Raw genomic sequence first — 27383 nt, forward strand, 5'->3', positions numbered from 1 at the left:
TAGTGTTAGTTAAGTTTAACATGTAAATGTGTTTATTTAATACAATACGCAACACAGCTTAGCATCAACAGATTGATCAATTGAAATGAATCTGGTCATTCTCATTTCAATTTTACATTTAGTTACAGAGAATTTTAGGAATATAAAAATATAAATTCGTATATTATATATGTAAGCAATATCTATAATTTTTAACAATTTAAACTTTATTACCATCCAATGATATTATACATTCGGATTGAAATTATTTCACAAAGATAAGCCACTTAATGGCAGCTGAAAATAAATATTTACCAGGTGGCTTCTAGTTGCCTGGGGAAGCTCAAACTACTAAAGTGCAAACGTTAGTAGTTTGCACTTTTTTGTCTGAATTTTAAAACGAAATTTCCACGGTAAATTTTGACAGTTTTGGTGAAAAAATTCTCTCGATAAACATGTTCTTTGCATAAATTACGTTTTAGAATATAATTAAGTCTGAGAAAAGTTATGTTTAAAAAATTGAAGTGTCGACTTTCACCTTTTTGACGCTTAGTAACAAAAGAGTATATTGACATTTTTGTTTGTTGTTTACTGAAATATAAAGCCAAACAGTTGCATGATAGTTTTTCAGAGTTTGGTGAATTTCGGCTGAAGTATGGAAAAGTAATCCGAATTCTAAAAGAGGAACCAGATTTACGTTTCTCGTCCCCACTACATGGCGCAACGTTATCTAGCTCTTCAATTGCCTTGCTGTAATAACAAGGAACTTCTGGAACAATACGGATTTTGTCATTTCTATCAAGGTGTGGACGTTTCGATTTCAGTTTTATACTAAAATTCAGTCGATTCCGTTTAATTGGGACACCGGTTAATTGGGGAAGCCGCTTTATTGGGGCAAATCTCAAAGAACGGAAACCAAACTAATAAATTAACACATAATTTAAACGCTTAATTTGAGACAGTAACAGAAAAGGAATTTAACAACATTTAATATATTTTATAGATCTTTCGATAATATGTCATAAAACTCTACATACACTAATGGCTTGTGGGCCTAATATTCCGTTCACACTGAGCATTTGAATATAGGTCGGCGACTGTGCGAAGGTGCGACCTCTCTTCACCATTTCAATCTCTTGACAGAAATGAGGTTCAATCCCACAATCCCACGCGCCCGAGAAAAAACAAGATGGCTACAGAACACGTGTCGGGCTATCAACAAAGAAATAAAAAAGATATTTGAAAGGACTAAGAGATCTGGTTATTATTAGATATTAGATATATGGCAAGAAAAAGTATTTGTTTCTAAACAAAACTTCCATTTTTTTCTGTTGGTGTTCATGAGTTATTGCGTAGTTATGTCAATTTTATCATCGCTTGCAATAGCTGGGTTCTTCTCAAGCGGATTTCCTGTGGGAACAGCTCGACGTTTGACTGGCGACAGTTACAATCAAGATTGTGGGTAAATTGAGATCGAAGTGAGTCGTGGATTGCATGCAAACATAGCATACCGGTTGGCAGAGAGGCAAAGCAATTTTGTCTTTCGCTCGGGCAATTCGGATTTTCCAGAGGGGGTCAACTTATTGGGACGTATCACACATGGATCCCACTTTTTAAGCACGATTAACGAAAATAGATTTTAAGCTCTTCATTCCTTATCAAGACGAAAACATTTGTACAAACTTATTTGGTGTTTACTGTTTCATAATTATTATTTTTTAAATAAACTTATATTAGTCTGATGTGAACCCAAATGCGAGCTACTGACCCTGACTGGCTAAACTCCTTCCTCTTATCCCATCCCAAATTTTTAACTTTTATGTAACTATTTCGAATATGTTTTTAGTCGTGTCAAGCGACAGACGAACGTTATGTTTCGGACGCAGTTCCCTAAGTCCCGACTGGACAAAATCTCAAGCGGCTGCTTTTAACTGCCCCTGATGTACGGGTAGTAAATTAGTAGTGGTTTGGCCCTGATGTACAGGGGCAAGCCACAACTAATTTCAGGTGGACAACGTATATTTTTGATGGAAAAATAAGGAGAGAATGGTCATCCAAAATTTAGCCAGTACATCATGATGTTCAATGGAGTTATGAAAATCTGCAAGGTACTGTAAGAGATAAATTCTTACAGCCAAATGTGTCCACTTCCAGTTAGATTTAACTAAGCAGATTTCTCGAATCGTGCAAAATATAAACTGAATTTTTGTTTAGATTAAGGTAACATTATTGACAGGCTATCTGCCGATAAGGGATGCTTGCGAGGAGGAATATCTGTGGGAAACTATCTCTTATTTGCGTTACAAACGTGAAGACAACCGGAAATACTCGACGTGGCTAGCCCGTTGTCGTTTGTGTACCCATGACCTATGTGCAGGGGTTATATTTATTCGAGTATTGGATGTCATCTAGAAAGCACTTCCATGATTGCAACCTAATGATACAACAGAGAGAATGAAGCTAGTATGAATATAATATTTTGGCAGAGGAACACAATATTATTTACGAAAATTATATTACAATCGTCGATATGACATTGAACTGTGTGAATAAGTACTGTTTACGATTTCTAGAACATAGATAGTAAATTATACTAGAAATATTATTTTATAAATAAAACATATGTTTAATTTGTAGATTGAAAATTTCAATGTCGTATATAAGAAGTTAAACATTAACTTTATCATGTGCAGCATGTAGATTTCGAAAATTTTAAGCGTGAGAATGTAGGAATAACTTCTTATGCATTTTTTTAAATTTTAAAACATACAAATATTTTAAATTTAGTTAAATAAATATATTTTAACTCTTAACTGGTTTCCTGGGGGCTGCACTGACCCCACGCGTCATATCTTTACGATTTTCTAAGGATCAAAGCATCGTGTGCAGCTGCCATTTTATGTAATCTCAACATGTCGCGACTCGCAGCGGGTGTCGGACGTTCGGCGCTGTAGCACTTACCAGGACGGAGATACAGTACCTACGTTCTGGGGGCCGCGCGGACCCCACCATATCAGTTACGTTAGGTTTTTGTGGATGTGTGTTTTTATGTTTTTTTCATTTTTACAGTTATTTTGCAAACATGTCGCAACTTTTAAGTAGTATAACAAATAATACAGGTATGGAAAGATTCAAACACTGAAAAGAAGATGAAACGAAAGAAATACATGAAATCAATAGGGATGGCACTAATTAAAGAACACATTATAAACAGAAAAACTGATTATTCGAAGTACCCAAAAGAATTGCGTGATAAAATTGATCGTTTTTTATCGTCAGCTTGTAACATAACAGTGCCTCTGTCCTCGACATCTGAAGATGCTAGATCAAGTCAAAATCTCCTGAAAAGAAGACGTTCTCATTTATGTGATAGGAAAAAAGAGATGTTAAACGTGATACTAAGTGCAACAGTTGTTTGAAATGTATCTGCAAAGTGAATAGCACCACAAAAATATTATGTGATAACGTTCTAGACTGAACTATGCAATTCGTTAAAATGTTCTTGAGTCTTAAAAGTAGAAGTGATTTTGTTACCTGTAATCTTTTAATAAATGATAGTTAGAGGCTATAAGAGTTACATTTTTTGTGAGATTAGTTTCTTAGAAATAAGAAATATGGTTGCTTTTGATAACAGTACAAATAAAAAAAGAAAAAAGGAAAAATCTACCCTATTGAAAAAATCTAACACCAAAAGTTGTAAAATTTTTGTGATGTCTTATAATAATTAAGTAAGAAGAATTATATAAATAAAAAAAGAGTTGATTATACTAAACGAGTGTTTTCTTTAGCATTTATGCACTTTTAAACTGTCACATTGTTGAAACTTGCTCTCTAGAAATAAATTTTGCTTGGGGTCAGCGCAGCCCCCACGATACCAGTTACGCATATAAAATTTACAATAACAGTTAAGGGTTAATGTATGGCTTTAAATTACCGTCCTTTAATTTTCAAAAATTTACACTTTGTAACATTATAAATATTCTTATAAAATACATTTATTTATTAGTCTTTGTACAAGCCCATGTAAAAATATCCAAATATTTAAAATCTAGAATACCATTACTTAAAATGTTGCAAAGATATATGTAGATTTAATTTTATCGAATACTATATATAAATTAATTCAGATTTTTAGTGAATATGGTATTTTAGAGCTAAAAGCACACATCTAGCCACTAAAAATTGTATAGTTTTTATAATTATTTAATATGATTTTCAGTGCATGGATATCCTAATTATGTAGATTTTCGTGCTCGTAAAAAATGGTTCATCTTAAAAGACAATCGAGAGAATTTGTAGTTACAAGTAAAAAGTGATTGTAAATTGTTTTAAATTATTTACAATTACACAAATGTTAAATCTCCTACGCTGTTGTGTGTTATGAAATCAATAAAGTAAATTGTTGAGACGTGAAAATTAACACCACCAGGTTTCTTCTCACTTGCACTTGTAACACCAATCAGTACGGGTGTATTGCCATTCTCTCGGGATATAAGAGGACCACCAGAATCACCCTAAAATTATAAAGATTACCTGTAATAATGTTTGTAGCACAAACCACAGAAACTGTAATGGAAAATCAATACAACAACGAAAAGACAACAAAAGAAATACTATAAGTTCGCAGTGATTATTTAAAATAATCAATACCTCGAATACAAAAATATATATATATATATATATATATATAAATTTTTTAATAAACGTAATTACATATAGGCCTATATATATATAGAAGGCTTAAAGATACACATACAGTAGAGCATCGATTATCTGACCCCCGATTGACCGTCACATCGGTTAACCGACTGCATTCTAGTCGGCAAATTCAAATGTCCGCTAGTGATGTGGCGCTACAGTATTTGACTATGTCTTAGCTACTTTAATATTACTTTTGTTAAGTTTTTGTGTGTTTTAGCTGGCAACACCGGCTCGAGCATGAAAGGGAGGCCAGTATCTAAACGATTAAACGAAGCTTAATTTTATTTAACGACGCTATACAATTGCTGTTTTTAACCATGTGCGAGATTTAGCGGCAAAAAAAAAAAAAAAAAAAAAAAAAAAGAGTGCCAGCTGTGAAGCAAAAGAAAATTTTGGACTTCTTTTTTAATGTATAGGCCTACTTTATGTAAAATATGTAACACGAGTATATATATATATAATATATATATATTTATTTATTTATTGTTTTATATTTTTCAATATACAGTACAATACAGTATTTATTTTGTGCAAAATAAAAAAATAATATTAACGATACAATAGCGACGGTTATTATTTTTTAAAAAATTTTGTTAGTCTTAACACTGATGAAAATTCAACGCGAAGTAGGTTAAGAGCGATATACTAATTACATGGGATATACTAATATACTATACTAATAATGTATTTTTTCATACTTTTCGGTTATCCGACCAACTCCAGTTGCCAATTGAGTCGGATAATCGATGCTTTACTGTACTAGTACAGTTAATTGGTAGGACCGACCCACTAAGTTTCAAGGCACTTGACTGCACGAAACTCAGACGTTATTATTGGCACACAAAATGTTGCGACAATGGAGAAATTCCGAATCTATATCCAATTTATCCCGCGAAACAGCGAATAGACGAGACATAGTTAATAAAAAACTGCGGGGTAGTGACAAAATCGGATAGAAGAGTGATGACTTCACGTGATCTCAATAGACAAACAAAAATTCTATGAATTACTATAAAGTACTTTTTACTACTTTTTCTAGCTCTTCTCCAGACAGAATTTTCGATTCTATCATGTTCTTACCGCTACTCGTGTAATTACTGATCCCGACTTCTAAATCGCGGAATATAACAGAAATTGAAAGTTCGATCAACTCAGCATTTCGATACCAACAGTCAGAGAGCACGTTGTCTCGTGAGGAGAAATGCTCTATCGTTCAATCTGCACTCTTCCTCTCTCTTGTGAAATCTCCACTAAAATCATCTCCTACCCATTTTATTTCACATATATATATCCGACTTGGACGAATCGATGGTCGGGATCTTCCTGATGAATTGAGAGTCTATTCTTTAGGAGAACACAGTTAATGTCTTGTGTTACTCGGCAAACCATTAAAGGATGAAAACAGAAAAAAGAAGTAGCAACAGAAAGGGAAAGACAGTGGCGTAGCGTAGTGGGGCGGCAGGGGCGGCCCGCCCCGAGCGGCACTTTTAGAGGGCGGCATTATTTCGCAATAAATAATATCTTGTAAAAATTTGAATCATTTTATTTCATATTTTTGTCGTACCTACGATTCGGACTGATTGAAATAAACACGGAATTTTTTATTACTTATTCTGTGACGGAACTGGGAAATCTCCTTTCTTTAATTGAATGTATAATAATGACATCTTGTTCATTGTAGCGACTGACAACACCGTCTGCACTGACTTGTAAGGATTCCCGTATTTTATTTAAGGGGGCAAAATTTTAAGGGGGCAGCTGACATCCACGCTACGCCACTAAGGAAAGAACACAATGGAACTAGACGAAAAAAACGAGTTTTAGGAAGGGGAAACAAAAGAGAAAAATAGCTGGGAAGCCACAAAACGACCGTGATAATTTTACTGTAACGAATTCGTATATATTTCGGTACTTATGGGTTAAGAAGACGCCAGTCAGAAATTGCGATCAAAAGCGCGTTTTTGAATTAAATTATCTCAATAACAATAGACTAGTAAATTCAACTCTAGAAAAAAGAAAAATTACTGTTTAAGTAGTAAAAATGAAAAAACAGCAAGAAAGATGATTACTGATATCGTGTCTCTGATTCCAGCAAACAGAAGAAACAGTGGGGACACACGTTCTAACTTAACCTGACCTATTCTAATAATTTGGTTGATAATAATTATGGAAATGTATTAGGTTAGGTTAGGTTAGAACAGTGATTCTCAAACTTTTTCGATCCACCGCCCCCTTTGTTCCATAAAGTTATACACAACGCCCTCTAATCCACTTTTTTTTGTGTGAGAAAGGATTGGAAATATTCTTAGGAAAACCTTCCTATGAATCTCACACTTCGTCGCCCTTACCATACATTGTTCTCAACATCTGGAAACCATTAAACGCAACGTTTCCTCTTATCAGCTTAACAGAGGAAAGGAAACGGCTGTCAGTGACCCCAACTTTTGTTTTTGGTCACCATTCAGTACCCTGCCTCCAGCGCCCCCAGATTTACTCACCGCCCACAAGGGAGCGTTATCGCCCACTTTGAGAAACGCTGGGTTAGAACGTGCGTCCTCATTTTTATTCTGTTTGCTGGAATCACACCAGCCGCCATTTTGCCACCATAGGTAACATTAACCGTTATCTGTAATCGTAAGAAGTAAGCAGTTTTGGAAATTTTTAGATATTAAAACTAACTCTTTTGTAAATCGTTAATTTATTGTTTGATTTAACAATTGTTTTAGATTTGAAAAATAAAAACTTGCATTATTCGGAAAAATCGCAATTTCCGACTGACGTACTCTTAACCCATAATTACCGATATTTCAATTATTATAACTTTTATTTTCCTTTTTTCGACATTACTATTACGCGCTCTCAAATAAATTCGTGAAAATAAATATATGAATTAGGTTCCTATTGTTCTGTGTCCAAGCTTTCAAATTACTAAAATTGAAACTACTGAACTACACGAAAATAATTTTAATTCGTAATATGTTTTGTTTTCTATTCATCCACATAAGGTTTCCATCGCGCTTCTATGTTAGTATTACTTTTAAAATTATTTTCTATCGTCTACTCTGCATTTTATGATTCTGTTAGGTATTCACATTCCTGGTTAACAGTACGTTTTAAATACTATTTACACAACGTAAAAGGCCTGAAGATAACAAGCAATAACGGTAAATTTTAAACAATCATACGACACAAAATCATTACATCAATCAAAATAAACATGAATGTAGGGGATGACGACAAAAAAACAGAAAATATAACTATAAACCGAAAAAATATTTTACAATGTATACAGGTTTGTACTTACTGTCATTATGGAAACACCTCGTTCACGTGTGAGAATTAGTGATTTAGACTCGTACTTCGGATTATTTTTGAAGGAAGTGTCGTTAACATTGATGATATTGACATCAGCCGCGTGGAGATAACGTGTCGTGTCATGGATACCTTCAGACATGAAATTTACAATTAAATTATAGTCCTTATTAAATTTACAAATAATGCAATACAATTCAATTTTAGTAAAAGTGCAAATATAATATATATTGTTAGCTGCTCAAAAAATATATTAAATAAATCGCTCAATAAAAATAACAGTTGCATGTTTAACTACTACTTCGAGGATACATAGGAAAATGAAGTCAAATATAAAGCTACTTGGTATGCGATTAGAAAATTGCAGACCTACAAATTCTCTGTCTTTCGTCCTTCGTCCTTTAATCTCGAGAACGGAGTTAGATAGATTAAAGTCTAGACCAAATGTGGAAAGATAAATGGCATGAGACCCCAATCAATTATATAAGAACGTCCGGTTTTCACCGAAAGCGGCGTTAGTTAAATTCAAAGTTTTCTTCCACTACTTTGTTGTCAAAGGAAAATTATGAAGTACAGGAGAAAGCCATTACTAATTTGAAATGGATAGCATACATTTTACCTTAAACAAATTAAAAATATGATTAAAAATTTCATCCCGGCATTGTAATGATGTGACAATAAATGATAGCTGGTTAGTATATATATTTTCATAATAGTTCTTTTGGAACTCCAAAGAATGAATAAAACTCCACATTTTTTCGTGTTTTTCACAAATATACTTTATAGTTTTAAATATTACTCAAAATTCAAAGTGTACTTACCTGTTCCAGTTCTTCCCCATCCAATTATCAATGCCTTAGATAAATGGTAATCTCTATTTTTGTGCGGTAGAGCGATTGGATGTACAAATGAAGGAAGAACAGAAGGGGCGACTTTAGAAACGACGTCTTTTATTATTAAGAGCGCGACATCATAATGAAATAAGTCTTCAACAAAATTCGGATGTTGAACTTTTTTCGCAAAATACACTTTCCTTCCAAAGTATTTATCTTTGTGTCCTACTGTCCCGTACAATCCTTCAACTGCGAAACTATAATATATAAAGATTGCAATGGCACATAAGAATATTTTAGTAAAATATATTGTAAATAAGTACATTTCATTTTTGTATTGTATTAAAAAGATTAAATTGCTTTACATTTTTAAAAGCATTGTTCATTCGTTATAATAAATTGTACAATGAATACTTAGTTATAACATGAGCAGCTCCTAGTGCAGTTCTCGTTGTTATCAATGTGAATGTTGCTAGAAAATCGCCAGAAAAGCGTCCTTGATTTCTTTGATAGAAAATGGCTATCTAAAATCAAAATGTTATTTACTTTATTTCATATACAGTTTATTGTAAAAAATATAATTATTAAAATTTTGTTCGACAGCCAGAATGTAGAGGCAGTTAAAACGTAAACCTACGCCACTGCGGGTAAATTTATTTGGGAGGAATTACCAGAGAAATATTTCCAGGAGTGGCATCAGATATTTTGAGCCCGCTCACTTATTATTCATCACAATTTTTGTTGGCCTGGCCGAACCCATTATAAGTATTAGTAATTGATAATTAAGTGGTGCCCAATGACGGAAAAAATCAAAACTAAGAAAGAATTTAGTTTACCATGTATGGAAAATCTTCAATTTCAACTCGCTTACCACCAATCATTCTTCGTACAATTCCTGCAAATATCATTATTGATTAAAAATGATAATTATTTTTGATTATTTAAACTGTATTTTCAACTCACTTGAATTATTTTCACTCTCCTCTGTGTTTCCAATCCAACAAAGAATCATAACCGATAAAAGGATCATTTTTAAATTCTGATTGAACATTCTGTAACATAACATTGACAATATTACGTAAATAAAATAATATCAGTAATTTATATTAACAACTAAACAGGAATATACAAATACACGTCTCCACACGGCTTACTTTTGATAAATATTCATGTTTTTCTCTACAGTAGTTGATAAACAGAACGAATAATACGAATAACAAATTAAAATTACATGTTTTTTACCTTTAACTTCTGTTGAAATCTTTATTACGTCAAAATATTTCACAAATTATATTTCATTTTGAAGACATTTCGTTTATCATCATTACAAAGTAAATTAAATTTAAAGAACTTCGTAAAAGGTAATTGCAATTAACTAAGATATTTTAATTCTAATTGATTAATATTTACTATTTTAACAATATTAATCTGTACATTACTTATTTATGACAGAATTTAAATCCTTTGCAATGTCTGTTATTTAAGCTCCTAAATATTTTTCTTTCATCATCAAATCGCATGTCGGAGTGTAATTATTGTGTCGAAATAATTATATGATTTTTATAATGGTAATTCAATGATAAATTCTATATTTTATGGGAATATTTTTTTATTTAATTGAGAAATTAACGTAATTTATATTTTGCTTTTTCTGTAGCAAATAAAAAGTTAAGATGTTGAAATGTTTGTTAAATTATTTTTATAATCTTTAATTATAGTGAAGTTTTTCTATGTTTAACTCTATTGTTTTGTATGAACAATTTATAAATATTTTGGTAATTGTTTTTCATAATCATCCAGGCCATGACCTTGCATAGTAGAATCTATAACAGGAATAAATAACCATAAAGCCTGTTACTCATTTGAGTAGTTTCAACGATTTCGACACTGAGAATTCTGGAAATACGAGTGTCGAAACTCCACGATTTAGGCTGGGAACACACTAATATTGCGATCTTACGAGGCAGAATTCTTTCTGTCTCGAAAGATTTCAGAGCAGATCGTTACAACACATAGAAGTGAATGACAGCAAACCTAAGAACAGTAAAATGCAATTCAGAACAGTGAAAAGCCCTTGAAGCGTGCTCAGTTTCGAATCAAGTTTTATAGTTTATGCAGATTTCACAGTAGTTACCTATTCTTTACGATGACTTATACAGAAAAGGGTACCGTTTTCAGTGACAAATATACAAAATGTCACAAACATTACTGTCAGTAATTGAGCCAATTTTGGACAAGGGATATTGTCTCACAGCCAACTACTTCTAATATTATATATCTCATAACCTCTTGTCTTTTCTCATATAGCATAAGACAGGCATCTACTGAACTATTCGATTAAATACGGAAGAAAAAGCTCTGAATAATCGGAAAAGAAAACCGCGAATTGGTAGCTGTAAAAAATGGAAGAATAACTATATTGAAGTGGCACCAAAAAGACATTGGTATGTACAGTACAATACTTACGAAGAATGTAGTGAGAGAAATAATTTAGTATATAAAGTCTCATCTACACATTGATACAACTTTGTTTTATTAATACAATGATAGATAAATCAGGTCTACGAAACAACTACTTAACCGAACCGCAGATAGAAAGATACGTTACTAGTTTTATTCCACCGATAGCAAAATCAGTCGACAGGAAGAGGAATACTGCAGTATACTGCAAAGAAGAATACACTAAATGGAAGAGAAGAAGTCTCGTTACTTTTCTGAACCATATTATGTTGTTTGTGCTGCACAATGTTTTCATATTTATCACAGGCAAGAAATCATTTGTATTTTTGACATTGAAATCCACAAATAACAAAAATTCTTCTGAAAATCGAGGATCTTCTGCATATGGGTTTATAGTCTGAAAAACATATAAAATAAACTGTGACAGTCGTGCTAAGAAAGAGACAAGCTGTGAACGATTACAAAGCTACGTCTACAGGCAAAAATTAGATCTGATTAGATAACGATGCCATGTCTCAAACACCTGATCATTATCAGTTTCATACTTTTAAAGTATGCTGTACTCCCATACAATCTTCCAACTTACAATAATTATGTTTTAGAGCCACACAAACAGAAAAGTAGATAGCCACAAGACACTTGATATGAAAAAATTTTTTTCAGACGCATTAGAGTTCCATTGTATAAAAATCAGGATCATTACCAAGGCAGTAGTTTTCTGTTCGTAGGGCATCCCACATTATCTATACTTGCGCAAGCTCCATGATAGGAGAAGCTGTGTTAAATTATTTCGATTTAAATCTCGTAATGTACACATTCAGAGGATTAACTGATCGAACAAGAAGGATCAATTGCGTCTCTTTCAGTGTCAGCACAGAGGTGTCACATTACATTTTGCCATCCTGTACGTTTATCGATCAGAAAGTACTGATGGTTCTCGTGTTAAGTTGGTTGATTTACTGGTGTTTCGGAGTTTGTAAAGTGTCTGGAGATGACGAGTCATTGACCGGATTAAAAATAATCTTACCGGCAAATGTAGATTTCAGTTTGAATGATTCAAGTACATGTAAACAGGAATGGTGGTATGTTTCTTTTATAACCTTATGTAGCGAAATCGGGGAAAAAAATTTTTAAATTTGTCATTTTTTTCCATTTCAGATCAACAAACTCTGATTATGGTAAAAAATGTTTAAAATTAAAGGAGTTTAAATAGACTTTTCTAAACTAATATGCATAATAATTAAAAGTGTCTGCAATTAATAAATTCCATCATACATTATGATAATAACTTAATTTTAATATACAGAAAAAATAAAAAGAATATTACCTAAAGAAAAATTCAATATTTTTCGAAAATATTATTCGTAAAAATTATATTTAGAAACTCGTACTGATTTTCAATATAGCTTTGTGATATACTGTTTTCAATTTCCAGGATACGGATGACAATTTATACTAGGATTATTAGTTTAAATATTAAATATGAGTATATAACTTTATATGTTTATTTATATATAAACCAGGCATTTAATTTTATTTAAGCAGTTATAGATCGAAAACTTCAAAATGATATACGTTGTATATCGTTAAGTTAACATCGTTCTGTTAAATGGTTTATGAATTTTTTAGTATTTTTATCCTAATTTTAAACTAGCTTACATGATTGAATTCATAATCATGCAGTTGCAACTGCTTTCACACGGGTCAATTATATCATAAAAACTTAAAAAATCCACCAAAGAATTATTCACTTCGCTACTGACAAGAGAATAAATATTCCTTCAAAAACGAGTTTTTATGGGAAGATCACTTTAAAAATTTAATATAATTTAAAATAGATGCTTGTAGTTAAATATATATATATATATATTAGCAGATAGGCCCGGCGATGCTCGGGCAAAAGTAACGATAGCGAAGATTAAGATTATTACGTTATAGTCAACCTTACTCGTTTTAACAGAATGCAAGAACTGGGTTCCCCTGTTTCCAGACCAATTAGAGAATTTTTAGACGGGTCTAAAAATATTTCGATTTTCCGCAAAAACTAAAAAAAACTGCATCTGCATCTTGCATGTCGCTTTCTCTTAACACTTCCATTGTTCACACTTCCATTGTTACTTAACACTTCCATCAACAATGGAAGTGTGAAGACTTAATCTTGTTCCTCTCTCCCGTGGGGAAGAATTTCGAAAAATCCCTTCTTATTGTGCGTCCTCGTAACGTACCCTAACTGTGTACCAAATTTCAACTTTCAACTCCTAACCGTTTGGGCTCTGCGCTGATTATTATTATTATTATCAACTCGTCTCGATTATACATATAGATATAGATACAGGGATAGTTATTCTTTCATTCGAATGGGGAGCAACTTGACACATGCAGTCTAGTGTGTACAACCCGTTGACTTTGAGAACAGCTATTAATGGTCGTTCCTGGGAAATTCACTACTACACTTTAGTGTATGAAGGCTTTAAAGCAGGTGTGTATACTAATTAAAACTGTAAGTTAAGTATTAATAGGTTTATTAGTATATTATACTCAACTAAATTATTATTGAATTGAACTGCAATTTTAGGGAGAATATTGCACTATTTCTTAACATATACGCATTCTTTGTAATTGTTCCTCCGTTAACTGCCTTCGTAGCACGATCCAATCGATAGTGACAAACTTGATAGTCGTACCCAATGTAATTATTCAATCGAACACTCAATTAATTAAATTAACAGAATATGTCTGCCCGGACACTTTTACATAGGTTATCATATGTCAAGGATTAGGATTACCTCAATCTGTCAGGAGCAAACGCTATCAATAAGTATAAATAGGTGCATTCCTAATATTGTATTTCAACTACATTTATTTTATATTTTCGCTTAAGTTGTTATCATAAAATTTAGGAAACAAATGTAAAAAGTTGTGTTGTAGCAGGTGCTTCGGTAAAGTGGAAAATACAAAAATACGTTTATGTAAAAGATCTTTAAAATACACAAAAGCGACAAAGTGAGTTCTTTTGTTAATAATATCTTCCATTATGAACCATTGTATTAATATAAATAGTAGAATTTAAATTTTTGAAAATAAACAAAAATAAAGAAAATAAGATTAAACTGTTAATTTGCTTACAATTTATGTACGATATTCATTATCAAATATTTATGTTTTCTTAAAATACATATGATAATTTTTATCTATGTAATACATTTATGTCAAGTTTTATGACATTGTTCTCGTGTCCAAAGCCTCATATAGGGGTACGTTTCCCATATATAGACCTTCCAAATAACACATAACTATACATTTGCAAATAACACATGGTCAGACATATTAAAGCATCTAAATATCCGCTGGGACAATTTGAAGTAGCGGATGCATTGTTTCTAACACCGGCACAGGCATTACTCCTTTAACGTTTTAAGCAGTTTGTATTTTGTGTAATGATGTGTTAAACCAAGAATTGTCAGATTAAACAATTTTACGATGATGATTGCAACTGAAAACTGCATTTCGGACTGTCCAAAATCTACTAATTGATACCAAAGGAAAGGTCCTGATGACACATGCTTTAGTTACAACACTGAATATATTAATAGCAAGCAAACTGATCATACACATGCTTAAACTACAGATAAGCTTACCTATACGTAAGTTTCGATGTTCTTCCACGCGTAGAAAAAGAACGAGCTAAATCTTAGGTTAAAGTACTCAAAAATGATTAACTAAGAATGCAGGACATTCTGTATATATTGCATAAAAATTCACGTGACATATAAAATTCAGGTAGAAGAAAAAAAATAAATTTAACACAATAATCATATATTACACATGAAAATTTTTTCACCGTAATCATACATTGTTTAAAATTTTATTTGTGTACAAATAGAATTTTACACAATAATCATACATTACGAAAATAAAATTTGACACTATAATCATACATTACAAAAATATAATTTTATGTCTCTAAACATTACATTGTTTTCGTGTATTTGAATGCACGTGGTTGTAAGCTATAAAAAGGAATTAAAAAGTTATGAAGATTTTTTTTTCAGCATGTATAAAACTATATTGTTCGTGTAATCGACAGGGATAAAAGATTGGCGCGATAAAGCCTCAATTTACAAATAAGACACTCGTGTCTCCAACGTACCTGTAAAAGGATAATGTGATTTAATGTGATGAAAATTTAAGAGTTATACAATAATATAAAAAAAATTTAAAAAGTACTGTGTGATTCACAAGTATGGCGAAACACTAATTTTTCTGGTTCCGGACACGAGAGAGCTGCGTACAAATTAAAAGTTCTTCGCTAAATGAGCAAATTTTGACTTTAAAACAATCATATTTTTAAACGGACAACTACTTCTCAAGTTTTTGATCGATGTTTCTAAATATATGAAAATTTGAAGCCAGGTTAATCGGGATTATGCTACACGGAATCGCTGGCGCTACGGTAATCACAAGAGTAAAAATGTCTACAATCTCGGAAACAATAGTAGTCGTTCGGAATACGACGGCAATCGGAGCAGACAGGTTGAACAAAACACCATTAATCAAAGACAATATTCAAAAAGACGAAGTAGGGGGTACGACTCCAGTGGCTTTGGATCTCGTGATTATCGTCAGTTCGGCCGTGGTCGAGGTCGTAAGAATCGCATTGCAATTTCAAGTAAATATTCGTCTTTTGCTGTAGGTTACCGAAGAAATAACTACGATCCTCAATATAAAAGCGATTACGGTGGAAATTACAGTCCCACCTACGACTAATGGGAGAACTGAGAACTGTTCATAACACATCAACGATGGAGGCGGCAATGAACTATTTTGGTGTAATTTACGATGTTTCTGTTTAACAGTGTGTTTGTGACAATAATAATAACTTTTATTTTGAAGCGTACTGATAGAATTTGTGAGCATAATTTGTGTAAAAGGAAAATCGTAATGAGTTTTGTATTGCTTATATGAACATTATGTTTTCGCCAGAAGCTCCATTCTATTGTACCCTTATTGTTTGGAAGTTTAGTTTAGATCTGTGTTTGTGTTACCACCCTAACACTTATCTTGCGGCGGGAATATAGTGATATCAAACCTTACTTGCTACTTGAAATACTGTCAACAAATACGATGTATGTGACAGACAAATGTAGAGTACGCATGTACTGCCGGTCGCTAGTTCGATCGTGATTAATACGATACACTAATTTTTGTACCAAGTGTGTTTTTTACTGTACAGCACATACAATACACGCATGTAAAATCCAATAATCCGATACATGACGGATTAAAGAGAGTCTACAGTATTTTTTTTAATTTTTCCTAAAAACTATACGACATACCTAGATTATATCAAAATATTAAAATGACCACACCAAAAAAGTAACTGTTTTTCGCGATACTTGCAAATATGATAGTACTTTTCAGATTTTCTCGGACATAATTGTATAACACTTAAATTTCTTTTAGATCAAATTACATTAACATTGTCCTTTCGAGACACGATAGCTTTTATTTCGAAACATGGAGCCGACATAGACTACATTTTCTTCTTCACGTGAATCTTCTGTGCCTGTCTATTACTTAGTGTATAAGCGCGTGCATTCGGATACAGGAAAACTGTGTAATATTTTTAAAAAGTAAAATCATATTTAGATATTTTCAATCATATTTTGATTTATTTACGTTAATTTTACATTTAAATAATTTTGTATTAAAACCTTGTAATTAGAAAAACATAACTATAACAGTAAAAGTGCTCAGCAAGTAAACCCCTATAATACAACACCTTCATTTTGCTGAGAATTAGATATTTTAATTACAAACGCTTTCAACCTGATTAACAGGCCATCTTCAGGTCTAAAACACGATAATGGAACAGAAACTTTCCATGTATAGAATATAAATATTTAAATCAAAATTTTTAGAACAAAAATTTAAAAAATATACAATAGAGACGGAATAAAATATAAAATTAAAATATACAAGAGAATAAATAAAAATAAACTAAAAAATATAATATACATAATAAATCTTCCCATAACTGATTCTAGCATGAGTTTTCAGTGAATTTTTTAATCATGTATTTCCACGCCGACGACAGGCTCTCAGCATCTCTCGCATTCAAACACCCTTCCCGTAGCCTACTCTTATATATTTCAATCTTCTCCGCTGTCATTGATAAAGTGGGGGAAGATACTGGTTTTATAATCGTTGCCTCGTCCCATTTTACTATCGAACCTTGGACTTGCGACATTTGTGACAAAACCGTGGTATTGGATCCTTTTTTTACGTTATACCGATGTTCTTTTAGCCTTACCCCTAAGCTCCTGTTGGTGACGCCGATGTAGTCTTTCTTAACATCTAGTTGGATGTTTTCATAAGGAACTTTATAGACCCCTGGTTTCTCTTCTGTCTTTATTCTATCCTTATCATTTCTCAATATCTTATATAAATTTGGGGCTCTTTTTAAAATCATTCTTGCTTGTTTCTTATTAGCCACTTCTTTCATAATACTGTTCAAATTACCGTTATACGTAAACTTCAAGCGTCTATTGTGATCCGTATTTAATCCTTGTTTCTCATTGTTCTTTTCATATTTTTTGAGTAACCCTACTATGGTGCTTTTCTTGTAGCCTAGGGCCTGAGCTACTTGCAATATTCTTTCAATTTCTTTATTTCTGTCACCGATTCTATCACAATATAAATAGACCTGAAGATGGCCTGTTAATCAGGTTGAAAGCGTTTGTGATTAAAATATCTAATTCTCAGCAAAATTAAGGTGTTGTATGCGAGAGATGCTGAGAGCCTGTCGTCGGCGTGGAAATACATGATTAAAAAATTCACTGAAAACTCATGCTAGAATCAGTTATGGGAAGATTTATTATGTATATTATATTTTTTAGTTTATTTTTATTTATTCTCTTGTATATTTTAATTTTATATTTTATTCCGTCTCTATTGTATATTTTTTAAATTTTTGTTCTAAAAATTTTGATTTAAATATTTATATTCTATACATGGAAAGTTTCTGTTCCATTATCGTTTTTTAGACCTGAAGATGGCCTGTTAATCAGGTTGAAAGCGTTTGTGATTAAAATATCTAATTCTCAGCAAAATTAAGGTGTTGTATTATAGTAGTTATTAGAAAAACAATTGAATTGAAACAATGCTTAAAAATTAAAAACAAGTAACAATAAATTAATTTGTTACAATTGCATTATTGGGAAAAATTTATCTTTGGGTGTGATGTTCGCTATGAACTTTTCGGTTAATGTTACCTTAGGATCCAAAATGGCGGCTGGGGAAATTTTCCCCTACTTCGGAGACTGGGACAGGGAAAAAATTTTTCCCTAGAGTCGAGACGTCGACGACGTGGGGGTTTTTTCTCCGTTCGGTTTCTACCCTGCGTTCGACGTTTCCGAGTATCCTGTAACCTCGAAACGGAGACGGTAATATGTAAATTTGCGACGGTAGAGGGAGCCTTTTTGTGACGTCGTGCGAGAGTAAAATAGGCGGGAAATTCGTAGGGGTGTTACGAACGAAAATGCAAATGCATGATCTGCGACTTGATTTCAGTTCATTTCTGGGCAATTTTATGCAAATCGACTAGTTTCCTGTTGGAATCGTTTACTGCTGTGTTGCGACGAATTGCGTATTGGATTAATTGCTGTGTTTTTTTTTTTCGTAACGATATTTCATTCGCACACAAATTGCTGTCGGTGAATATTTATTATTATTAATTCCTCCAGTATAAGTAAGTACTTTTATTTCTTTTATTACAATTTAATCCTAAAAGTTAGAGAACCAAGTAATCAGAAATTAAGGAAAGACCGTGTTTTTTTCCTCTCCTTACCTCCCCGCGTTTAGTTTATTGCCAATTGTCCGATAATGACTAGTTTTGCCGATTTTAGTTGCAACGACGAATTTTGGTCGAGATGCACTTCCCGTGATTTCTACAAGTTAATGGAAGACGACTTTTCGGAGCTATTTTTGCCTCCCCGTATCGATAACGCGTCGAATTTTGCTGTAAAATTAAGCATACAGCCGACCGAGTCCGTTTCCATTCATTGCGATGAAGATAAGAAATGCTTTATATGTCAGGTGAACGACAGATCAGAAAACACTGTGAATTGGATCGTTTGTAAATACATGAATTCCGGCAGTACGATAATAACGGACGACTGGAAAGGATATATGCACATTGACGACATAGAAAGAGTAGTGGTCGAACATAGAACAGTCAACCATTCGAAAAATTTCGTCGACCCCCAAAGAGGAGATCATACTCAGAATATCGAACAATCGAAAAATGAGTAAAAAAACTCCTCTTTTTGTTGTTTTTTATTCTTTATTTCGGTTACAAAATCCGCGGAGTTTGCAGAGAAATTCAAGATTGCGGCCGGAACCACGGCCATCTTGAATGTAGAGGAAAATTTTTTCCCCCGTCGCAGTCTCCGAAGTAGGGAAAAATTTCCCCGGCCGCCATTTTTGATCCTAGGGTAACATTAACCATTTTTCTTACTACATGCATCTTTTTTCAAATATTTAAAGTTTAAACATACGCGGTGCCGTCGCAACTAAAAGATAAGTGTAAATCCAATTTTCGACGATTGCAAGAGTATTATTAATGTGAAATCTTTTTATTTTCAGGTATCAAGTTGTGCAAAAGGGAAGTATCTGTCCAAAAATAGAGTATTGCTTATTGATTACTTACGAGTTTGCTGTTATTTGAGATACGGACTTTCATGTAGTCATTTGCTCCTCTGATGCATCATCTAATTGTGTTATAATAGTTTTAGACAAAGTTTCGAATCCATTATCGACATTTGTGTTATGGAAATAGCGCGATTCAAGTTTTCTCGTAATTGGATGCGGCCTAGACATTACGGGGTTCTTGGGAAAACAAAATCTTACGAAGAAGAGTGAGACCTTGGCGATGGTTCCGTGGCATGAAATGGAATTTAGTTTCGGTCACTAACATTCGGCAGAAGAAATGAGAAAGATTTTAAAAATTTCTCGTTTTTTTGCACATTTTGTCTTTCTGTCGAGTGAATAAAACAACTTAAATCTGTTATTTGGTCGTGTGTTCGCGCCGAGACAACGGGCAGGCTACCGGGTTTTAATCACGTTTCCTATATTTAAATTTCAAATTCTTGAAAATTATACGTTTGTGCGGAAAAACATATTTTTAGTTCATGTATATTATATTATATAATTACGTAAGAAATTGCTGAAGGAAATTTTGGACGCATTCTTTCTTTCGATGTACTGTACAAATATCAAATGTAGGGGTCCGAAATATAAGTGTAAATTTAATTCATACAAATCTTTCCACGCCACATCTGAACAATGTCCTGTTAAAAATATGCAAATATTTTTTATTTTAAAATGTTTGTTTATATGAAGATTTCTGTGTATATTTTCTTATTGCAATAAATTCTGTTAAATGTGTTTTGTTTATTTTTGAAAACTAAGGCATTAATTATGCATACAAAAATCGTTCAGAAAGTCGTCATGAGGATTATGAAACTATAAATTACATTTCGGTATTAAACATGATGTAAATGTGGTTGATGTCTTTGACAAACTGCACGATTTGTGTAAAATGGAAAAGCAGAAACTCGTGCGGATTATAAAAATAATGTAATTACCAAACTGTGATGATTCTATTAAATTTTAGAAACCTACAACAGTGGAAAACACCACTAAACACATACGAATCTGTTTAGTGATGTTTTCCCCTTCCACTGAACCACATGCGAGTCGGACAAAATACCAGAGTATAGTTTCCAGGGTTTCTTACACGTGTGTAAGAAACCCGGTAAGGGCCGTTGGCTAATCACCCTCGTATAATGTCTAACTAACCCACTGAAAACCAAAATCATTAAATCGAAGTGGCATATGATATTTAAACGGGTTCAAACTTTTAGTCGGTCTTTAAAACATTTAAAACTTGGGTCTTTGAAACATAAAATTTCCTATAACTGTTTCAACTCATAATTAGAATTTTCATAGGAATTTTTTAATATTTTATGTTATTCATTATTTTGTTAGGGTACTCTTTTTGTTAATAATTGAATTATTAACTTAATATAAACAAATTGAGAAACGCGAAAACATAGAAAAAAATAAAACAAATTATTTATTAATTGATTACATTTTCAAAAATTAATATCTTGTTTAACATAAATAATTAAAGTTTAAAGTATTCAGATCTTTCATTTTACAGCTTTAATGAATATAAGATTCCTGTAGAAGAATTAAAAGATAAAGAGCTATTTATTGCGACAACGTCACAATGCCGGTTGCAATTTTTAATCATATTTAAAATTATTTACTTTAAAATACACGCTTTTCACCTGAAATTAGTAGTAGCTTTTCCCTGTACATCACACTTTTCCTCTAACAATAGAGTCGTGCCAATCATCTGTTCAACACTTTCCGGGGGGGGTTTGAATTGAAGTAACGTGACTTTCGTTTCAAATTGGAAATATGTATAAATATTTATGTATTATGAAGTAATTTTTCACTCGATTCACTCGAATCGTCGTTTTCATTCCCTTGTTTTCCAGTATGCTTTCCAAAAGTAGCAGCATGTCTATATAGATATTGAATAGTGTAAATGATTGTAAAACCGAATTTTTTTCCACGAGCAAAAACAGAAATATCTCTCGTGAAATCAAAAGTTTGGATCTTGTAGATTAAACAACTTATTATCATATTGCTATAGTTGAGGAATTGGGTGTTGTAGTTTAATTTTAGTTTCCTGGGTGTTATATATAAGAGAGAAAGTATGGCGATCGATCAAAAACTGACCCCCACGAAGATTTTTACATTTTTGGACTCGGGGTCTTAAAATGCAAAAAATTCGGGTTTTTCTGAACGTACATATGTGTGTGGGGGGCGCAATTTCACACACTTTATTTGAAGCTTAATAATTCCAGTGCGTTTTGTCTAAAATTTCTGATATTTAGCAAAAAGGAATTGATGCTTATTAGGGGAATTGATGCTGTTAAATTTTCGTGGTTAGAAATTGAAAGGGTGGAAAGATAAAAGAAGTCGTGTGTATCTTCAGTAGGGCCAGTATACTTCTGCATGATATAATCTAGTCAGAATTGCATTTACAAGAACTTAATATAAACTTTTTTAGTCTTAAATTATTGTGTGATGCAGGCGTAAATCAAGTCTTTCTACAAACCTATTACGAGGTCGATCAGGCGTACAATGCAACAACTGTGAGATGTCCAGGTTTACTCCCTTCAGAAAATTACGAACGTATTCAGAACGATAACCTGATTCTTTCGTGTTCTTTCTGATATACCCATCAAGTAATCTCAATTGTTGGACTGCAATTTGAAATAATTGTTATTTAAATTTGCACTATGGTCCATCTGGTGCTGTCTGCCCTTCCTTAATCTCGTGAATGGCGTTAGGTAGATGAAAAGCGAGACCAGATATGGAAGACTTTGGGGCAGGAGGCCCGAATAATTTTATGCAACTTTTTGTCTAGACTGAAAGTCGCATGAATTCTTTTATAAATGGAATTAAATAGATGTCCGGCAAGACTCTGTTGTTATCAGGAAAAGTATGACGAACAGGGGCAAAAATTTGAAATGAGAGCATATATTGAATAAATTAAGAATACGATTAAAAATCGTGACGATGTCACAATAAACAATGGCTCGTTGGCATTAGACTTAATCCAAATATGGCGGCTAGCCTAATAATTAATTTCATATACAATACTTCGACTTACGCTACCCCGACTAAGCGAATTCGGTGTTACGCGATTTTCAAATCTTGACAATTCGTCTTTTGTGTGAGTAATCAAGAGTTGCGTGGCGCAACTCTTGATTACTCACTCCCCCCATAGCTACACACTATTTTCTGTTATTTATTTCTGTGTTTTTATATCTTCGGAGACTTCGATACAAAAATGAAAATTTGTGAATCGGCAAACTGGATTCTTTGGATCCAGTTTAGTCAGATGATCGAATGACGGTTGGAAACTTGACAGAAGGCCTCAGTTTAATTGAAAAGAGGTTACAAATTTTAGAAAATATAGACTCCAGCGGAAAGCTCACTTCTTCCACGAAACGAGAAATCATATGTATAATTGTTTTCTTTAGACATATGTATTATTTATATGTCTAATTTATTGTTTTCTTTAGTCTCCAGCCCCAACTAAAAATAATTTGTATGTATTTATATGTGAAGTTATAGCGCAACTTACGCGAATTCGACTTACGCGGTTATCTCTCGGTCCCACCTATCGCGTAAGTTCGGGGTATTACTGTACAGTACATGTATCTGTATCAGCAAATATCGTGGCATTACCGTTTATACATAATATGAATAGAAATTAATTGCGAAAATAGTCTGTACTCCATTCTTTATATGTGTGCAACAGGAAGTTATAGTGTATAAAATAACTACAAATAGTTTATCGTTAATCTAAATTTATTAAAATATCAAAAGACTTATCGACCAGAATTTGATATTAGACAGGTAGTTTTGTTTCTTCTTGTAAAGATAAATTTGGATTTACAATCATTTACTTTATTCGATATCTATCAATATATAGCCTAAACGTGTAACAAGTTATAGGAAACAAGATGCCATTTGTGGTAGACTAACGAAGGGAATGAGAACAAATTCGCAGCCACTGTTAAGTAAGCATTAATTTAAAGAGCTGTAAACTATTTTTATTTTATTATAAAATAATTCGATATTGTCGTATTTATTTCTATTTTAGCTAATAATAAAATTTACTATGAAAATCTTCATCTTGTTTAATGGCAGTAAGTCCCCGAAAACTTCCTGGGGATTATTTGACAAGTGGATTTTTCGGGGGGGCGGTTCGTCCGGATATGTGGACTCTCGTCCCTCACTACCCGTCCGCTGCATTGTAAACTTGGCCAAACCCGTAATGTGCTTACTATAAATGGCTCTTTTATTCATACAGGGAAGACAGTTTATAGAAAAAACCTGTAAACATAACGAAATGTAGAGTTCAATTATGATTTGTGTGTCCGTAAATACACTGAAGCGATGTGTATTGTGAGAGTGTGGTCATTTTACCAACCCTCACCCCAAAGTCAGAAATATAACCGAAATAACAGCGTGATTTGGTCATATTTTTGACAAACGCATACACGCAATGTAATTTTAAGTCATTATAAACACTTCATTTTTTATCTCTTCTGTACATTGAGTAAATTGTAAAATTAATTTTACTGAATTAAGTTTGTTTTTTCAATTGTCTTTAGGGATCAATAATTCATCGAGCTTAACATGTGGAAAGTATTTATAATTTAATGTTTAATTGCAGATGTTAATGAGGATGCTAATGAGGATTTTTTGATAATGTAATCGATGAACAAATAATTTGTCTGCCTTATATTTCTGAAGGTTATAATCTCTTTATTTTAAAATTAGTTTAAGCAATTTACAATACCTCATATTCAATAGCAAAACACAATACCAACCAACCGACAGATCATTAAATTTATAATAACCCAACCGTTTTCGATCTATTCATAAGGATTTGTACTCGTTATAAAAAGTAAATAAATAAATATAAATTACAGGAGAAAATAAAATCTAAATAATAATAACAAGTTTTTCGTAAAGAAGGTGGCCGTGGCCGTACTAATATAGTTAATCTGCATTACAAACAAATTCTGAAAAATGGTCCCCTATTTAGGTTTTACTAACGTTAAAAAAACCCGGAAAACTCATGTGGCCAGCCCGTTGACCCAGAGCGAACCCACAGCGTTTAGTTGTTTTATTTACTTTACAATTGCTGGCTCAAAAAATAGAAGTGAATAAACAACATTTTAGAAATATCTCTGATTCCTCTTGCCAAGTGAAGTTAGTAACACAAAGTAAATTCCATTTCAACCACGGAACCATCATCAAGGTCTCACTTTTCTCTGTGGGTTTTTCGTTTTTTAAAAACCCCGTAATGTCTATGCAGCTTCCACATTACGGTAAAACTTGAATCGCGCCACTTCCATAACACAAATGTCGATAATGGATTCGAAACTTTGTCTAAAATTATTATTACACAATTAGATGATGCATCAGAGGAGCGAGTGACTACATGAAAGTCCGTATCTTAAATAACAGTAAAATCGTAAGTAATCAATTAGCAATATGCTAATTATGGATAGATCCTTCCCTTTTGCACAACTTGATACCTTAAAATAAAAAAATTTCATATTTCATATTAATAATAACTCTTCCAATTATCAAAAATTGAATTAACACTTATCTTTTAGTTGTGAAAGCATCGCGTATCTGAAACTTTAAATAGTTAAAGCAAGACACAGGAAATGTTCGTGATGGACATTAAATCTAAACACGAATTTTTCACAATAAAGATATTTTAACAAACGTAATTCATTGTTACATATTAATCATTTCTGAGGCATTGTTTCAATTCGATTGTTTTTCTAATTACGCAGTTTTGAAACAAAAATTACTTAAATGTAACATAAACATAAATAAATTAAAATAAATATAATTGAAAATATTAAAATATAAATTTATTTTTCAAAATATTACATTGTTTTTGCGTTTCCGAATGCACGTGCTTATACACTACATAATAAAGATTCACGTGTAAAAAAATTTGTTTCAGGCCGGCGCCAAGTTACAAAGGAAAAACAATATTAATGTGATTTAATCTAAAGGAAATTTAAATGTTATAGAATTATATCTGGAAATTCTGAAAAGTACTGTCATATTTGCAAGAACTGCGAAACAGTTAGTTTTTTGGTGTTGTCATTTTAACATATAATATAGATATGTCCCATGGTTTTTATGAAACATGACAAACGTAGGTGTAAAAATAAAATACAGCAGAGTCTCTGTAATCCGGCATAAATCGGACCGTCCGTGTACGATTACTGGATAGGATCGCGAGTGACGGAATACAAAGACTTTATAGTAGTTCATTGTTTTAGTGTTAACTCAAAAACGCTAAAAAAATAATAAATAAAATTTGTGAAAATTAATGTCCGAACGACTGGAAAGATCGTAGCAAAAGAGATTCGAATAATCGATTAATCAATTTACATATTCGTGAGCAGAGAAGAGCCACAAAGGAACGGTCGACTCTTTTTATGTAAACTGTGTGCTTGTGATTGGGAAAAATGTAAGAAGACACGAAATTTTTATTTGTATATTGTCTTCAATTTATAATGTTTTAAATATATTTCCTCCTGGACTTTTTAAAATTGTTTCAAGAAATTATTTAAATAAAATCATCGAAAGATTTCGCAAACGTGTGAATTAATTTTGAGAAACGTTTTAATGTTGGCCTTTCTGAAAATACTAAAACTGTTAAATGATGCTCGTCTATTCACAATTGAAGGGCCTGCTTGTTCGTTTTTCCGTTACACGAAATTAGTCTGCAATTCTGTGTATTCTGTCTTGAAGTATGATTACCGGTTGATAAATATGGCGCAGATTTTATATTTAAAAACATATAAATAAATATATTGTCGTAATTTGGCGACGTTTATAAATTGATGTTCAATATACAGTTATCGTATTTAATTGTCAGGAATAGTCACATATTTCTGCACAAACGTTCGCTCGTAAACTTGTATGCGAAATGTGACTTAATCAATAATCACAATTAATAATTTTTGTGATATAAAATGAACGTGTTAAATGTGTTTCGTTTCTTTCTCAAAGCTGCCATTTTAATTAGGTTTTAATTAGACTATTTCAGAAAGTCGTCATGACGAATATGAAAATGAATCATATTTAGACATTAAGCATGAGTAGACTGTGATTGGTCTGTCTCAGAAATCGCACGATCAGCGTATCAAACTACAGTACTTATAAATTTTATAAAACCAAACAGTGGCCGAGAGGATAAATTATTAAGCAGGTTCGCATCTAGAACAAATACTACGACGTCGCGAGAAAATAAAAGCGGAGCCGGAAAGAAAGAAGCCATCCCTGCACCTGTTAGGCACAGAACAGACGATTTAGTTAAGTGTTTGAACAACTTTGCACTTGTGGAGGGCGCTGTTGACAGTGCTGGCTGCTGGCGTGTTTTTTCTGCGAATTACTGTTTCGAACTAC

General features: G+C 32.5%; 2 protein-coding genes across 2 annotated transcripts in view; both read right to left on the reverse strand.

Annotated features, from left to right (window-relative positions):
- LOC136973094 (trypsin-3-like) overlaps positions 1-27383 on the reverse strand; it is a 150697-nt gene that overhangs the window by 100123 nt on the left and 23191 nt on the right. The window lies entirely within an intron of this gene.
- Positions 4323-12628, reverse strand: LOC136973067 (CLIP domain-containing serine protease B4-like). Its single transcript, XM_067267755.1, has 7 exons — positions 12613-12628; positions 9789-9877; positions 9662-9720; positions 9240-9349; positions 8814-9082; positions 7985-8124; positions 4323-4493 (listed from the first exon to the last, which is right to left on the reverse strand). Exons 2-7 carry the CDS (start codon positions 9874-9876, stop codon positions 4323-4325), a joined length of 837 nt encoding a protein of 278 aa, XP_067123856.1. The 5' UTR covers position 9877; positions 12613-12628.

This window comes from Centruroides vittatus, unplaced genomic scaffold (assembly GCF_030686945.1).
Source record: "Centruroides vittatus isolate TY-2023 unplaced genomic scaffold, ASM3068694v2 contig_3084, whole genome shotgun sequence".
Taxonomy (NCBI): Eukaryota; Metazoa; Arthropoda; class Arachnida; order Scorpiones; family Buthidae; genus Centruroides; species Centruroides vittatus.